Raw genomic sequence first — 17,513 nt, forward strand, 5'->3', positions numbered from 1 at the left:
TCTGCCCCATGAATTCACTCAAAGCAAACTTTCTCTTATTTAGGTCCAAAAGAAAGCTTCTTGGCTGGAAGGAGCCCGGGGAGGCCTTTGCCGGAGGCAGCAGACCGAGCTCCTACTCACCAATAAGGAACACAGCTGATCCTCCAATTAGTGAGTCAGCTGCCTCTGCAGGGTCAAGTGGCAGTGCCAGTCTAGATGCTGGCAGAAATGATGATTTCAAGGCCTTGCTACAGAAGAAGGGAAGTAAGGCAACTCCAAGGTCCCGCCCCTCAGCAGCTGAACTGCTGAAGACCACTAACCCACTGGCTCGGAGAATTATCGCACAATTTTCAAAAGACTACGACACCACCGATAGCCCCAGCACCTAAGCCCTGAGTTAATCAGGTAGGGTACTAAACTTGAGTAGAAAAGGGGGAAGAGAAAAGTTTTTAAAAAGAAACCATGAACATATCAAAAGAGCCTACACTTCTTTTACTTTAACTCACATTTTGGACAGCAGGAGAGAGACCACTTTATCTAGAATTAAAGTCATCAGGCACTTTAATCATGCTCAGACATTTTACGGTTTCATACTTAACATCTTGCCATTACTGACTATGGATCTTCTCCTTACCTTATTTCCCGCCAGTGGTATGCACTAAGAAGAAATTCTCAGATACAAGGACACATGCCATCTTTTAAAACAATGACCGGCTGCTCCACCCATGGCTCCTGTCACTGAGGGGCACAGTGTGAGAGCAGACTGAGGGCTGCCAAACCTGGGGACCTGGGGAGCCATTGCTGATACATTTTCCTGGTGAGGCCTTGATGACTTTGTGGGAAAACAGGAAGACTCTGATGCCTCTTCAACCATGGTGTAGCTCTCTCCCTCTAGAGGTTTGCAGGTGTGCACTTACTTCGGCATGGGGTTGATTGTATGGCTTTTGTGAAAAATATGAATGTTACTCTGTCCTGAACTTCATGCCTTCTGCAGTTTGATTGTCTACACGGTGATCAGGGTGATGAGTTTCAACAACATACAGATCCTTCCCCCAACCCCTTAGCTTGAAAAGGTCAGGGTCAAGTTGCTTTGTATGAACCAAGCTCGGCCAACAAACAAGGCAGTCATTTGTTCACTCTGATCTCGTCAAGGGGACTTGCACTCTCGCCTTCAGATCCTTCAAGTGTCTGTCAACAGTGATAGCTAGGATCTGTGCCCAGCTTATGCTGCATTCGAAGAACTCTCATATCATTTGCATATAACATTCATTACAGGAAGTAATTAGCTAAAGGAACAGCATCATGAAAGGCTCAAGGAGGAGAGAAAGTAAGTTTGTGGTTGGCTTTGTTTTGTTTAAAGGAAGTCTTATGATGGTCTAAAACTGAGAACGTATAGACTAAAAGGATATATCCAGAATCTAAAAGGCAGCCTTGCAAGTTGCTATGGCCCATAACACACGCAAAAAAAAGCCTACTTTTTGCCATTTAGCTTATGCTGTTTGACCAACTTTCTGTTAACCATGTGGGGACAGAGGGTAAGAACTGGGCAAATGGGTTGCTGACGGAGCCTCGGAACAATCATTGGGATCCCTCCAGCCCCACCTCAAAGCTTATAGGCACTAACTGTTCTTGTCAGTTCAATTTCCTAATCAAAGCAAGAGCAGTGATTCATTGGATTTTCATATGTCTGGTTTCGGGGGTGGGAACAGACAAAGCACTGAATAAAGAAAACTGGCTGACCAGCAATGGAGGGGTAATTGTTCACCATCTCTTAGGGAAAAAGAAGCCACATGCAATTGTAGACTGTTCCACAAAGAGGGTTCCCAGACCCCTTCCTCCTTCACCCCCCTCTACCCAATAGATTCATTGGTCAGCCTCCTGGAAGATGCAGAAACTGCCCCAGAGACAAGCAGATCTTGATTTTGATAGGCTATGTTACTCACCAATGAGAAGCAAGCTCTTAACACAACTGCCCACACTCCAGGGGACAGAGCACCTAAAAAACCACACTGGGTGCTGAGAAGATTTAAACCTCTCACACAGAAGCCCTAGGCCTAGGCCCTTGGTTGGTACAGTTCTGAATTCTAGACTTCTGAGTATGGGCCAGACCCACATACTCCCTTGCAATCAGCACTTTCCCCGATTTAGACAGAAGCCACTTAAAATAATAAACAGCAAAATTCCAGGTGCTTTTGAAGGTATTCAAATTATTTGGTTTAAAAGACCTGACCTAATTTCAGGGGTTTTACCTGAAATCAAATATATTCATTTCTGGCCTTAATTTATATATGAATGCCACCCTTGTCTGTCCCAGACTCAGAATTCCAAAAGACGTAAACATCTTGCTCAGTAGGAAAGTGAAGGAGAGTTTGTGCTTTTGCCTAACAGAGGTAAAAGACAGCCAGGTCCTTCTCCTTGGAAACCATTAATAACAGCTGAACTCTAAAGCCAAGTATGAGACTCATGCAGTATAGGACTTATTATTTCTGCTGATTTTTCTGAAAGCTTCTTGTTTGCTACTTCTAGTGGGGTTTGCCTCTCCCCTCACCTTGCTACCTCTGGTGGTTTCCCCAAAAGATTCTAAGCTGAATACCCAGACACCTGTATATTTTTCAATTACCTTGAGTCTTACTTTCCTCTACAACACTCTGTATGCCTGGAATTTTGAGAACATCTTCTACATCACTGTGACCCTCAAATGCCCAGTGGTGTTCCCATTAGCACATGAGGATTTCAGGCAGAGATTGTGTGGTTAGAGGTAACATGGAGGACTAGAAATATTCATTTAATGTTTTGCAAGAGGTGGACCTAGTTCCCAACAAACAGCAACCAAACTGTTTGATTTCTACCAATCATCAATGAACATAACAGTGAACATCTTTCCTACTCGTAACACTCAACCTCTCTCCTCCCCTTGATTATCATAACACCAACTCTTTCTCCCACCCAGGCACAAACCACAGTATTTGCTGCCTTCTGCACCTACTCTGCTGAGACTGGAGAGGAGAGGCTGAGAGCCCCTCCAGAAAGGCTTTCAGAGAACCTACTACTGCCACCATTACTATTATGAGTAATAATGATAACAATTTCTGAAGGTGGAATACAGAAGAGGTGCAAGTGACATGAAGTTGGCCCCAGGAGGTCAGCTTCCATTCAAGTTGTTTCTGTCCCTTTGTTTCCTCTGATTCCAACCAATATCAGCAGGCAGTCCAGTCAAGAGTGCAGGAAGTCATCCCCAGGAGAGGTTAATCGGTAGTTAAGAGTGCTTTGCTCTTGGTGGGTATTCATTACATATTTGTGGTTCAGATGTTGAGGCTAGAGGGCAAGTCATTCTCAGCATAACAAGAAGCTTTGCTGGTGTCCCCTCTCCTTTGCCTGCCTCAGTCTCTCTCCTGAGACTTCCTCCTGGCCCCAACTTGCCCCTTAGCCACAATCCCTGTGAACTGCAGCTGTAGTTGACAACTCACCCTTGAAGGAGGCAAGAGCAAGGCAGCAAATTAATTCATGTTAGCTTAATGACCACAGACTGACCAATTGATCTGGAGACATCACCTTGAATGTGCAAAGACAGAGGAGATTCAACAAGCATGTTACCAAACATCCATTTTAACTGTAGACAACACGGTTTGGATCTTGGTCCCACTGTACCTATCAATCTGAGCAGATTTCTCCACGCACCTGCCTTCTTCCTCACAAATGCACTCTTCCCTAAAAAGATGAGCTCATAGTCAGTGCTCTTTTCCTTACCAGTGCAGCCTTTCAGTAGCACCAAGTGTGTAACACAACGGTGAGCTTTCAGTTTAATATGATTTGCCAGGGCCAGGCCTGGAGTGAGGTAAGTGAGGCGTGTGGGGTGCAACATTTAAGAAGGCGCCCACTCTCAGGGCTGTGCAAGTGCCTTACCCTTGTCCTGGCTCTGTGATTTGCACTCCATAAAGTACTATCAGTTTATCTTCTTCCTAAGAACAAGTATGGTTTTCTGACTTTGGGGGCAACTCCCTGCCTGTTGTTGCACCAGATATTTTTATTGTCATCTGTTTTTCCACTACTCTAAACTTTTGTATGCCTACATCCGTCAAAGAATCTTCATTATTATCAGAAAACATGGTTGCTTTCTAAGTAACCTGCTCCAAGTGGCAAGTTAGTACCCATTTTAGTAAGGGATGCCGACAGGATAGCCCATCAGCAAAATAGTGAATGAGTTGGAGGTCTGGTCATTGGGATCCTTGGTCTCCTCTTTCTGCTCCATTCTTCCCAGACCTTCTTCCCAGCACCAACTCTTCTGAGTGCCTCCTAGTTTGTTCTCTTCCTAGCTAAGAAAAGTGTGCTCTCAGGAAAGGGATAAATTCCTTTACTTTGAGGTTATAAGGCTCAATGCTACCTCTTTTGAAGGTTGTTTGCAGTTTAACAGGGGAAAAAACCTTATGCCAAAGGAATGAAATTCTACTTGTAGAATTTTTAGGCATCAATTAGTTGCAGAAGTGTTTTTTTTTTTCACCATGGAAAGGCCAAATTCCCTGACAGCTAACTCCAGAATATGACAAATACATTAATCTCCTGGAATTATTATAGTAAATTATTGATAATCGATTCAATTGTCCTGATATCCAGTGCTGTTCAATACAGCTACAACCAAGGGACTCTCAGAAATGCTACTAAAAGCCACTAAAAAGGCCTAGATAATTCATATTGTACATTAACATTTTTACACAAATGAAATTTATGATATTTATCATTCGAGTAAAAACAATAGAATTTAAAGAGTTTGTGAAGATGTGTCCTGTTTGTGAAAGGTGAAAGTGTCCAATATTGTCCAATCAATGTCAGTCGTCCAGTATCGGTGGTGACTATTAAACTTATTGGAGATACAAGTTTACTGAACATGAGCCTCTGCTCCCCGCCATCTATGTTTTGTGCTATCACTTCAGCTTGGTGTGAGGATGAGACCAGATCACCCCAAAACCCTTTGTGCGTACTTCAGCTATAAGTAATAAGGGATTTAAACAGACAAGAGAGAGGAAAAGAGGTACAAACAGCTGCCTTTGTCAAAGGGCAACAAAAATGATAATTACTTAAATAATGACATTAAATTGAAAAAGTTTTAGAAGACTTGGAAACAGATTTATAGAGGAATACACTAGTAAATGGTTATAGACACACATTTGAGACATTTGTAATATGTGTAGCAAAAAGGAGTTTGCATAGATAATGGGTTATGTGAAATAGGTATGTATTTTGTTCAGCGAAACCCCAAATCTAAACTAGTGCCTCTCAAAATATGGTACCAGGACTAGCAGCAGCAGCAGAAGCCCTGGAAGGTATGTGGGGGGTGGGGGGTGCGTGTGGGCACGTGCGCATGCACATGTGTCTCTTCCAGTGATGTTACTTCTTCAAGCTCCTGGATCACTACAGTCACAACTCTCCAAATGATTCCAACCTTCCCATAATTTCTGCTATCATTACAAGTGATCAGTCTCTGGCTAAGTGATATATATTGTCATGTTGTTGTGTGGTGTTAAGAAATCATCAGTTTGAATCAACTACTTACTGTTCTCTAGAAGGGCTCTGGCAGAAGTATATTCAATTTTAAGATTTTGCCTAAATAGAAGAATTTGATATCAACAAATCCTCAAACAAAATATGAACTGGAACAACCAGTTAACTCCTCTTAGCCTCTCTTTAATGCCAAGCTTTATAGAAATTTATTCCTCACGTGGTGTTGAGCTTTTCTAATGTCCAATTTTATAGAATGTTATGCATGCAAACACAGCATCGTGCTCATTGTACAAGTCACCCCAAACTCATTTCCTCCTCTGTATGTATGATGGTGAAGAAATATCAATGTGTATGTTCTTATCTCTCCTGATCAATTGTAAATTGCAAATCTTTCATTAATTTTTAAATGAGATATATTTACTCTGGCTAGTAGTTAAAATTTTATTCTTTTTATTATATTTCATTGCTACTTTTTTCTACTGGCTCCAAATCTTACTTTGGGGAATATTTCTTATTTCTAGATTGTTGTATTTATCTTATTTCTATATTTATCTGTAGTCATGGAATACTAGAGCTCAAAGGGACCAACTTCTCATTTTAAAGATGAGGAACTGAGGCCCAGAAAGGTTAAATAACTCACCCAAGGTCACACAGTGGCAGAACCCGGCCTCAATCTCAGGTCTCCTGCCTTTGGGTTCAGTGTTTTTTCATTTTAAAGCACTACATTTATAGAAGACTTACAACTGGCTTCTGCTTTTATGACACGTGTTTCTCAGATATTTCAGTGAATATATACATATATATATGAAAAATGATCAAGAGTTCTATAGTTCATGAATTCAAAGACAAATCTGATTTTCAGTTTAGAAACGTTAATTTTCCTCCAAATTCAATATACGTGTTCTACTTTGTACAATGGATGTTTTCCTTAAAAGTTATTTGAAAAATGAATTTTTTGCATCAAATTCCATTTTTAGGAGAGAAGCTTTCTATGTAAGGGAATCTTTTGGTGATTTCTTTTGAAAAACAAAGAATCCTCTTGTCATTGTCCCCTAAAAGCCTCTACTTCTTCTTTTAGTGTGGACTTTTGTAATTGGTGTTTATTTAAAGTAGAGCAAGCCAATATAGGCTTTCCTAGAATCTACTTTATCTTTCCCTTCTTAAATTTTATGAGGTTTTCAGACTGTTACATGCTCATGAGATACTTAGTTGCGTCCTAGAAACTGCACCTAGCTTGATATTTTGTCAATCCCTGGGCTCAAATTCTATCTTCATCTTATCAACAATAACAGAATTCTCTAACCATATCGAGTTCTGCATGCAGTCTCTTTTCCAGAACATTCTTTGCCTAGTGCTCATTAGTCTAACTCTCTCTAGCTATTCTTGGGTTTCCCTCTATAGTTCATGCATACCTCATTATTCTGTGGAGTTGCAGGCAGTGGCCCTTTAGGGTTGTCTTAGTTGTATGGAGTGGTATTTCCAGTAATTTCCATTGTTCCCTTTAATTCTCCTGGACCTTTTTGGTTTCCCTTTTCAGGAATGCTCAGAGGGTGATGGTATTTTCCCCATCATTAGACCAGGGGTTGATAAATTATTTTTTTATAAAGGGCCAGATAGTAACTATTTTAAGCTTTGTGGGCCACATATGGCCTCAGTAGAAAATTGTTTTTTGTTGTTTGACCTTTCAAAATGTGTTTTTACACCTTAAACATGTAAATACTATCATTAGCTCTTGGGCCATAAAAGCCACAGGCTGGATTTGGCCCACTTGTCATAGTTTGCTGAGTCTTGGTCCAGACTATCCTCTGAGACTGGCATTTCTGTGACCTGTCCCATGTGATCACTGGTTTGTGTACTGCCTAATATGGCTCACCAACTTCCCATGTCCTGCATTGTCAGACAAGTCTTCACAGAGGTGGGTGGAGAACGGCTGCTTATGCCAACCAGTACTCTTCAGTAGGGTGCCCTTTATGATCTATCTATCTATCTATCTATCTATCTATCTATCTATCTATCATTCTCACTGACTGTCTTGGTGTAGGAACCCTCATTGTTTTCTCTGGCCCTCTTATCCAGGTTAGCCAATGTGCCTCTGCTTCCACGAATTTAAGGTAAGTTGGTAGGGAAGCATAGATTTCTGAGCTTTCTTATTTTTTTTGTCCCATCATTACCCCCAAACTGTGGTTCATCTGTCTCACTCTGCCTCATACTGCCATCACAAGCTTAGGGCTGTCTCTGGAGAGTCTGGTAGCTCAGGCCGTGAGACTCTAGTCCAGTATACAATTCCCTAGGAAAATCCCCAGCTCTCTTGGTTCCAATGACTGGTTTTAAAACTCAGAATGCCCACATGCCCATTTTCTAATGTGATTTGGACCTGTTCTAGACTCAACCCTAGCAAGAAAAACAAGAGTTATAGAAGGTATTCTGTGTCCCCAGCTTTCCCCGCCAAAACCTCCTGCCTCCTGGGTCCCTGCCCCAAGGGATGGGCTCCTTGGGATGCCCTGGGCAGCACCAAATCAGCAGGTATTCAACACACTACCACCTCCTGTTTCCTTCACCTCTAAAAGGATTTCTTAAAGTTCCTTCACATCTCTCTCCATCTTGCTCCATCTCTATCTGTAATGTTATTACTTGCAGGTCTAAATCTCAGAGTCACATGTTCATATTTGCTCATATAAACATGAGGAGAAATGAGTGAATGACAAGGTGTATGCCTATGTGTGCAAACGTGGTTTCTCCAGCTGGACTGTGAAGTCCCCATTCCCTAATATATGTATCTCACACACACACACACGTGCACACATGCCCCATCCACTGCTCACAGCAGTTCTCTGGTCTAGGTCCAGGTCTGATGGGGCTGGTCAAGGAGAAAGGGATTATGGTGACTCCTGAGGCATTTCCCTTTTTTCGTCTTTTCCACTGGCTTGTGCTGGCTTCTCCCAAGAAGCCGTTGAAGAAACTCTTCTGTGGCAGTTCTGAACAGGCCAACGCACAGAAAGCTATGACTTTCATTCATTAAGGACTTGGTCACTCAGACATACCTCTCAGGTTGCAGATTTTTCTATCTAAGCAAATTGCTTCTTAGGATCTTTAACTTACCATCTGTCATTTGAGCCCAGGGATCTACCCACTCACTGAAATCTAAGTTTTAAAAAGTCAAAGTTACTTTCAGGATTTCCTGATTTGAAAGCATCCATGAAACAGTTTCTTTCTGCCTTTTGTTTAGGGTTTCCAGGCTTAGGAAGGGAGCCAGGCTTGTGCCTTTGACTCTAAGGCAGCAAAAAAGCCACACTTGCCAAAAGCAAAATGAGGAAGGAGGATTGGCTAGTCCTATTATGCAGTCAGGAGATGGACTTTGGTGAAGTTAGCACTACAGTTCAATTCTCACTGAGTGCCACCAATGCACTTAAGGAAAATAAGGGAGACTGGAATTTACAAACCAATATCCTAAACTGGAAGGCAGAAATAAGGTAACCCCTTCAGTAATGAGAATGTGTCCATGGAAAAAAAATTCAAGAAGCAACAGAAACCAAGAAGGATTGGAATCCCAGTCTTGTTATAATTCCAACACAAAATGGAAGGGAGCCCTCTGTGGGGTGATATTACAAAGGGTTTTTCTAGTCGTTCTTTCTTTCTTTCTTCTTCTTCTTTTTTTTTTTAACAAAACCATTCCTTACTGGCTTGCTACCAGCAATTGAATTGTATTCTTTATATAGCTAGAGCTGTTTGTGTCTTCTTAAAATAAACAACTTCTGTTCAAATTGTTTTCTGTCTCCCCCTCTGGTTTTCATTTTAGCAATGATGCCTTTATTCAGTCACTAAGCCCAGTTTGTGAGCATGTTTTCCTGACCACAAAAGTATGGGGCCCACACACATGGAATCTAATTCTCATAAACTTCTGAGAGCCCTGAATAGATATGCAGGACACAGTGTGTAGCAGAAACCTGGCACACTGAGTTGGGAACCTCAGCCATACAGTCAGGTAAAGCATGTTCGAGGGATTTGCCTTGAGGATTTGATTTCAACTGCTCAAGGAGACAACAAGGGGCTGTGGGTGAGGCAAAGCTCTGGTGAAGTGGGCTGTCACCGTTGCCAGGCTCCTGAGGGAAGGAAGTTGCCTTAGCAACTGTGCTCAGGGCTGTTCTCCCTCTTTGTTCTCTGGTTCAATGAAGTCATCCAACAGGGCAGTCCAGTGTGAGTCTGGGCTGGGAGCAAAAATCGCAGACCTGATGTGGGCCAGATCACTTCCATCCCTCAGAAAAGGTATGGTCCTACCATTCAGGTGGTGACACCTATATTCAAGGGTCAATTCCCATGCAAATTCCCTTGTTTTCTGTTCCCAACTGGCCCAGACCTCTGAAATATTGTAGCCAGCATCCTTGTCTCCTTGGGCCCCATGCAGCTCATGTCCCCAGACAGCACCAGGCTGCTCTTCCAGAAAGACACAACAGAACTGGAAACAAGCTAGAAAGCTTACAAGGGAAGGGAGAGAGGCCAGGGCTACTCTCAGACAATAGCAAATATTAAGATTTAAGATAAAGGTCAAAAAAGGAGGCTGGGTCAAGGTGGGCCTTATTCAAGCAGTGCCTCGGTGGAACCCTGCAGTTCGGGGTCTAGTGTTCACCCTGTACCATGAGTTGGTGAAGCTTTTAGTATCTAACCCACAGCAAGAAAACTCAAAAGACATACCAAGGGCAGGGTTTGGTATAGTCATTAACCAAAGAGAGAGTACACCTTTAAAGCACAGGTCATCAACAAGGGGCTCAGGGGCTAAACTTAGCTTACACATGTTGTCCATTGCACAGAATGTTGTTTTTCAATTTTTAGAAATTTAGATAGGGCACAACCTCTCCAGTTCATCTAGTTCTCCACCACTCCCTGCTATATTCAATCCAATCAGCTTCATTCATTTATATCCTTGCCAGGCCCCTGAAATCACACAAGCCTGATTGTGTTGCTGCACATGTCAGTGTGTTGTTGCAGGTTGGGTTCCCAGGAAGCAGACTCTGGAATGAAGTTTGGTATGCAAGGTGTTTCTTAGCAAAGGCCCCAGGGATCAACATCTGTGCCAGAGAAGGGGAAGAAACAGGCTTAGGCAGGAGAGAATGGCACCAACACAGGCACCACAAAACCTTGGCTGATTCGATGGCAAGCCCTGGTGTCAAAATGACCTGTCAGAATTGTCCTGCACTGGGCCAAAGGCAGGCCTTTGTACCCTTCTCAGTCAGTAACTAGCCGTGGGTCAACCCACCAAGTCCCTGACCTTGGATGAGGTGAGTCTCTCCAGCTGAGGCAATCCCAGAAGAAGCTGTTAGCTAGAGAAGGTTCTTTGCTGACAGCACTCCCAGCAACAAGTCCACCCTTGAAGAGGGATCTGGGCAACAGAGTTCTGTGTCCCTTGCAAGTGTCTTGGTCCAAGGAGCACTGCAGGTTAAACACGTACAAATTCTTATTTTCTGATTCCCACTCCTTTTACAGTTGGTTTGATAGCTTTATCAAAGTTCATAGCTTTCTTAAATTGTAGTCCCCATCTGAGGATACATGCCAGTAGCCTTAACTGGATTTGGTGTTTCACAACCCTTACTAATGCCCATTAACAAGCCCTTTCCAAGGGCATATCATATATGCAAATGGATAAGTGAATCCATCATAACATACCAGGAATAATACTAGCATCTATCAAGCACTAGCAATCGATGAAGCACCTACAAGTGGGCCTGTATTCTGTGTTCCTCCATCCACTTCTTTTACTCATCCATGCGGTAAAAATGTAATGAGCTCCTTCCACATGGCCTGCAGAGTACTAGGTGCTGAGGGTAGAGTAGTGACTGATATAGACCCCAGTTTGGTGCTCATGGAGCTTACAATCCAGCGGGGCCACTGCTGAGACTAGTTCACTTGGCAGCCCTGCAGACCAGGACCAATAGGCTTCACATGTTTATTTTCTAGGGGTCTTCACCCTGGATATGAACTCCTCTGCTCATCTCTTTTCTCTCAGCACTTACCTTACACTATTCTAAGCTTCCAATCTGCTACTCAATCTCCCACCACTCCTTTCCTTCCCATCTTTTTTGAAAGTGTGCCCACTAGAACCCCAATTCTGGGGATGAATACTCTTACAACCCAAGCAGAAAGATCGCCCTGCCAACACCTTCCTTAACTGAAATGTGGCTCTCTCCTGAGAATCACGCTTCCTCTGTAGGCCTGTCCTCAAAGAGTCTTTCCCCTCTGTAAATACTTCTGCATCTGGAGGTACAGTGAGTCCCTTCCTTACTCCCCACTGCAACTTTCAGACTATAATTGTTGAACCTCTCAGTCACTCCCCTTCTTTCAGTTTTTCTTTCCACCACTAGACTTGTCAAATATAGGATCATTTCAAATTCATGTGAAAAAAGCCATTGCAAACCCTGGATTCTCATTTCTTTGGCCCACTCACCTCTGGTGACCTCCTGTTCTGCTCCAGCCATCTACTCTCAGGGTCACAAATGGACCTTGTTATCCTCCAGATCTGCTATATCACTGAAATCCTGACTTCAATCCTCCACAACCTTATATCTTTGCAATTCTCTCATTCAATTACACTGTTCAGCTTCATTGACACTTCCAGTAACTTAACCCATTCATTCAATGTTCAGTAGGCATCTATCACACACTAAGCATTCTGTTAAGTACTGGGTGTATAGCTTTGAATATGACAAACACAATCTCTGCTCTCATGGAGCTCAGTCTTATTCCTTATCTCTCAACCCTTCTCTCTATTTTAACTTCTCCCCAATTAGTTTAGGTCTAGCATTTTGACCACTATCTTTCAAACATCCTCAAGTGCTTTTGTTTTATTGCCCTTCCTCCCACTCACCAGGCACAACCCAACATAGGTCCATCCAACTGTCAAATTCTCTGTTCCCACACGGAGGCTGCTGGGGAAAAATATACACAGTCATGTAAACTGGTGCTCACTTACTGAAAGGGGACCTTCAGCTCTGCTCAAAAAAATTCTTCTGTTTCCATAATCAGCTCTCTTTCCTGTTCATCATGACCTCAAATCTCTACTCTCCTCAGACTTAAAACCCTCCATTAGCCAACCCCGTCCTGCTTGCTACCTCTCCAGCAGATGACTTAGCCTTTTGCTTCCCATACCAAGTAGAAGCTATCAGACAGGAAATTCCCTTACCTCCCTAACAACAAATCCACAGTCCCACATGTATATGCACATTTCCTTATCCCCTCTGTATCCTGTATCTGCAACTTCTCCTTTTCAGTGAACATTTGTTCCATGAATATTAATTGAGCACCTACTGTATGCTAAGCACTGTGCTGGGATCTGGGACTACAGTGGTAATCAAAACAGTCAGGGTTCCTGTCTTTAAGAACATTACATTGTAGTGTGAGGGAATGGACAGCACATTAGTAAACAAACAAGCATGATCATTTTAGATTATTAAGAAAAATACAATAGTATTTTATGATAGTAAACAGGACAACTATTTTGGATAAAGTGGTCATGAAAGGCATTTGTCAGGAGGTGACATTTGAGCTGAGGGAAATAAAGTTGTGTTTTGACCACATTAAGTTTGAGGCTTTTATTAGTGATACAAATGGAAATATCAGATAGACAGCAGGTTATATGAACTGGAGCTTAGGAGAGAAATCAGGGTTAGAGATATAAATTTGGGAGCCATAAGCATATAGGTGTATTTGATGCCATGGTACCAAATAAGCTCACCTAGGGAGAGAATGTAGTTAGAGGAGAGAATCAGGCCAGAGCCGTGGGGCCCACCAACACTTGGAATCTTGATAGAAGAAGAAGGTCAGCAAAGAAAAATGAGACAGAGGAAAAAGAGAAAACCTGGATGATGTGGTGTCATGAAAGCCAAAAAAGGAGGGTATTTACAAGAAAGGAGTGATCAGCCGTGTCAAGTGTTGCTGAGAGATAAGTAATATGAGGACTGAGAAGTGACCAATGGATTTACTGAATACATGATAACAGAAGTTTCAATAGAGCTATAAAATAGAACGTTGGGAGAAAAGTGAGAACAACCATAGCAGCTTAAATAGTAAATAATAATAATAATAATAATAATAATAAAAATAGAACCTCACTTGGAGTTAGTTGAATAAAAAATGGGAGTAGAGGGAGTGGAGAAAATAACGACAGACAAGCCCTTTGAGAGTCTCTTCTGTGAAGGAGAACAAAGAAATGAGTATTAATTGGTGGAGGAAATGTTGAGAGAGTATTTATAGGATGGGAGACATGGGTGCTTTGTTTATATACAGATGGCAGTGGTCCAGTAGTGAAGGAAAATTGTGGTGAAGCAGGAACCCTTGAAAAGGAGAGAGTAATACTCTGAATTCAGTAGGAAGGATTGTTTGGGTTTTATAGGAGTGAGGACAGTTCTTCCATAGTAACAGGACAGAGGCAGAGTATCTGGACAGCAGGCATATGGTCTGGTGTGGATGTAGGAGCCTGGGGAAGTTCATTTCTGGCTGCATCTAATTTTGGTGAAGCCAAGCCATCGGTTGAGATGATGTGGCTTTCTTGGGGGTGGGTCACTCTCTGAAAATAAAGAGTCAATGTGGGGGTACATATAGTGTCCTGGGATTTCTCTCTCCCAACTGCTTCTGCTTGGAACAGAAACATGTCCCTATCTCTCCATCCTAAAAATAACTCTTCCTGGGCCTCACATCACATTCCAGCCACCATCCTGTGGCTCATCTGCTTTCTTTAAAACTAATGTCATGAAATAATTGTTAACATTGAACAGCCCGGCTCATTCATAACTGACTTCTGCCCCTATCCCTCCCACAGGTCCACTGTCTTAAGGACCACTGAGGAGTTTTGTGTCAAAAAATCCAGTGATGCTTTCAGTACTCACCCTGTCTTATACCTTTGAAGCACTTGGTACTGGTGACCACTGCCTCCTCAAAAAGCTTCTTCATTTGGGCCTCTTTGACATTGCAGTCTCCTAGTTTCCCCACTCACCTATCTGACCACTCCCTCAAAATTTCCTTTGCTTATTTCTTCACTATTCTTTTAAACCTTGGTGTTCTCAGGACTATCCCAGGCCTTCTGCCCCTTCTTTAAAAGCTTTTACTTAAAAAAAAATATTTTATTTATTTATTTATTTTTAGAGAGGGAAGGGAGGGAGGGAGAGAGAGAGAGAAAGAGAGAGAGAGAGAGAGAGAGAGAGAAACATCAATGTGCGGTTGCTGGGGGTTATGGCCTGCGACCCAGGAATGTACCCTGGCTGGGAATCGAACCTGGGACACTTTGGTTCCCAGCCCGAGCTCAATCCACTGAGCTATGCCAGCCAGGGCTAAAAGCTTTTACTGAATGGTCTCATCCACATCTACTGCTCCTCTCCCTGTGTTTCCTACATCAGTAAATTGTATCACCATCCACTCAGTTGCACAAGTCAGATGCCTGGATATCTTCCTAGATGTCTCTTCTTCTCTCCTACACCCAACAAGCTTTGTAGATTCTACCATGTACATTTCTCTTGTATCCCTTTATTCCTTGTTTCACTTGTTGCATCATCAGTAAATATTGAGAAGTTTATTTTCTATTTTATTTATTTCACACGATAAAAAAGTTAGTTAGCTTCACATCATACTAAGAAATCAGTTCCATGTAGATGAAAACCTAAATATGAACATCAAAAATATAAAGCTTTTGGAAGATAAGGTAGGAAATATCTTCACAACCTCAGAGTAGAGAAGGATTTCTTAAATAAAACACAAAACCACTAACCATAAAGGAAAACTGGTAAAATTCAACAACTTTACACTTTGGAAACCACTTAAAGAGTGAAAAAGCAAGCCACAGAAAAGGAAAAGATATTTGCAACACATATTACCAACAAAGGACTCCTACAAATTAGCATAAAAGGATAGAAAGCAATAGAGAAAAGAGCAAGAAATGTGCATGGACTTGTGATAGAAGAAGAAATCCAAATATCCAATAAGCACATAAAGGCACTTAGTGAGGAATTAGGGAGGATGGAATACAAAGGGGCAGAGGGGAGCTTTGGGAAAGGATGGATATGTTCATCACCTTGATTGTGCTTCTGGTTCCACAGATGTTTAGCCATAACATTGTCACTTTGAATATGTGTAGTTTGTTATAACAATTATACTTCAATAAAGCTGTAAAACACACAAACACAATGACACACCATTTCACATCCATCAGGCTGGAAAAACATTTTAAAGTCTAACGATAACTACAGTGCTGCCTCGGTACTCATCGTTAATTCACTCCCAAAACTCATGGCAAATGCCAAAATTGATGAGTTCCGAAGGATGAAGCACTTTCTCTTGTGGGGCGGCATTATGACCCATACAAGTTCTAGCAAGCATGATGAGTCCCAAGCAAGCAGTGAGTGCTGAAAAATTTTTTCTTATCAAAATGTGATGAGTACAGGGTTTGACAAGTTCTGAAGCCAACGAGTACCGAGGTATGACTGTGGTGTTAAGGAAGATGTGTAGGAACAGAAACTCTGATACACTGCTAGTGAGGATCTAAATTGGTTCAATCACTTGGGAAAACAGTTTGTCTTTATCTATTAAAGTTGTAGATACACATCCCCCAGGACTCAGCAAATCCACTCCTAGACACATGAGTATATTCTAGGGAAATGGATACATATCTTTCCTGAAAGATATATAGAAGAGTCATGGCAGTATTACACAAAACAGCCCAAACTGGAAACCAAACAGTCCATCAAGAGGAGAATGAATAAATTGTGGAACACTAAACAACAATGGTAAGCTATAGCGACATGCAACCACATGTGTGGAGTATACAAGTATAAAGTTGAGCAAAAGAAGACATGAAGAAACACATACAGTATGATTCAATTTATATAAAATGCAGAAACAAGCAGAACTAAATTCTTGTTTAGGGATGCATAGATACATGATAAAACTATAAAGACAAGAAAGAAAGTTGTCATCATAAGAGTTAAGAGCATGGCCCTGGCTGGTGTGGATCAGTGGACTGAGTCTTGGCCTGTGACTGAAAGGTCACTGGTTCGATTCCTAGTCAGGGCTCATGACTGGGTTTTGGGCCAGGTTTCCAGCTCGGTGCGTGCAAGAGGCAACCACACAAGCCCTGGCTGGCGTTGCTCAGTGGATTGAGCGTGGGCTGCAAACCAAAGTGTCGCAGGTTCGATTCCCAGTCAGGGTACATGCCTGGGTTGCAGGCCATGACCCCCAGCAACCGCACATTGATGTTTCCCTCTCTCTCTCTTTTTCCTCACTTCCCTCTCTAAAAATAAATAAATAAAATCTTTAAAAAAAGAGGCGACCACACATTGATGTTTCTGTCCCTCTCTTTCTCCCTCCCTTCTCTAAATAAATAAATCAATAAACAAATAAATAAATAATTTTTAAAAGTTTAAGAGCATGGCTCCTTATAAGAGGGAGGGTACATTGTAATTGGTTCGAACACACAGGAGGCTTCAAAGGTGCTTGGCAATGTTCTATTTTTGGACTTGGGTGGTGATCACACTGGTGTTCACTTGGAACCATTTTTACAAATGTACAACCTATACATTTGTTTTAAGCACTTTTCTGTACATATGTATGTATGTTATATTTTACAATAAGAACATCTTTTTAAAGACCCGAGAAACAGCTCTGAGTTACACCAAATTTAAGGCAAGGGCTGCAGGAAAAGGAGTCTGGGAAACAGACAGGGCAGGTGGCAAACCAAGAGAGAAAGAGCTCCCGAATTTACAAACAGGAGTGGATAATAGCACCAACCCTTCCCTGCCCCTGTTCTGCAGGACACATCGTAGCAGGGCTGACAGCCACCAGCCTGTGTCCTTACAGCCATGACAGGAATATGCTTGCACAAGAAAACAATGAGCAAAGGCATGGATGAGAAGAAATACTGTTAGGAGGCAGGCATGTAGGAAAACATTTACCCTTCCTTAATGAGCAAAGATATACAAATTTTTAAAAACTAAATGGCCATTTTTTTGCCTATTGTAGTAGCAAAACTTGGGGAAAGGCAGAAGAAATGGCAGTACTTCAGG

At 42.1% G+C, this 17,513-nt stretch overlaps 1 protein-coding gene across 2 annotated transcripts in view; it reads left to right on the plus strand.

The window, feature by feature from the left end:
• The window catches only part of NHSL2 (NHS like 2), a 66,243-nt gene extending 57,057 nt beyond the window's left edge, over window positions 1-9,186 (plus strand). For both annotated transcript variants that reach the window (XM_045839340.1, XM_045839338.1), the window contains one exon: window positions 44-9,186. In XM_045839340.1, coding sequence (XP_045695296.1) covers window positions 44-368 — 325 coding nt within the window. In that variant the 3' untranslated portion in view covers window positions 369-9,186. The remainder of the gene's footprint in view (window positions 1-43) is intronic.
• Window positions 9,187-17,513: the final 8,327 nt, after the last annotated feature.

Source organism: Phyllostomus hastatus, unplaced genomic scaffold (assembly GCF_019186645.2).
Source record: "Phyllostomus hastatus isolate PE091 unplaced genomic scaffold, TTU_PhHast_1.1 phas_contig_30, whole genome shotgun sequence".
Classification (NCBI taxonomy): domain Eukaryota; kingdom Metazoa; phylum Chordata; class Mammalia; order Chiroptera; family Phyllostomidae; genus Phyllostomus; species Phyllostomus hastatus.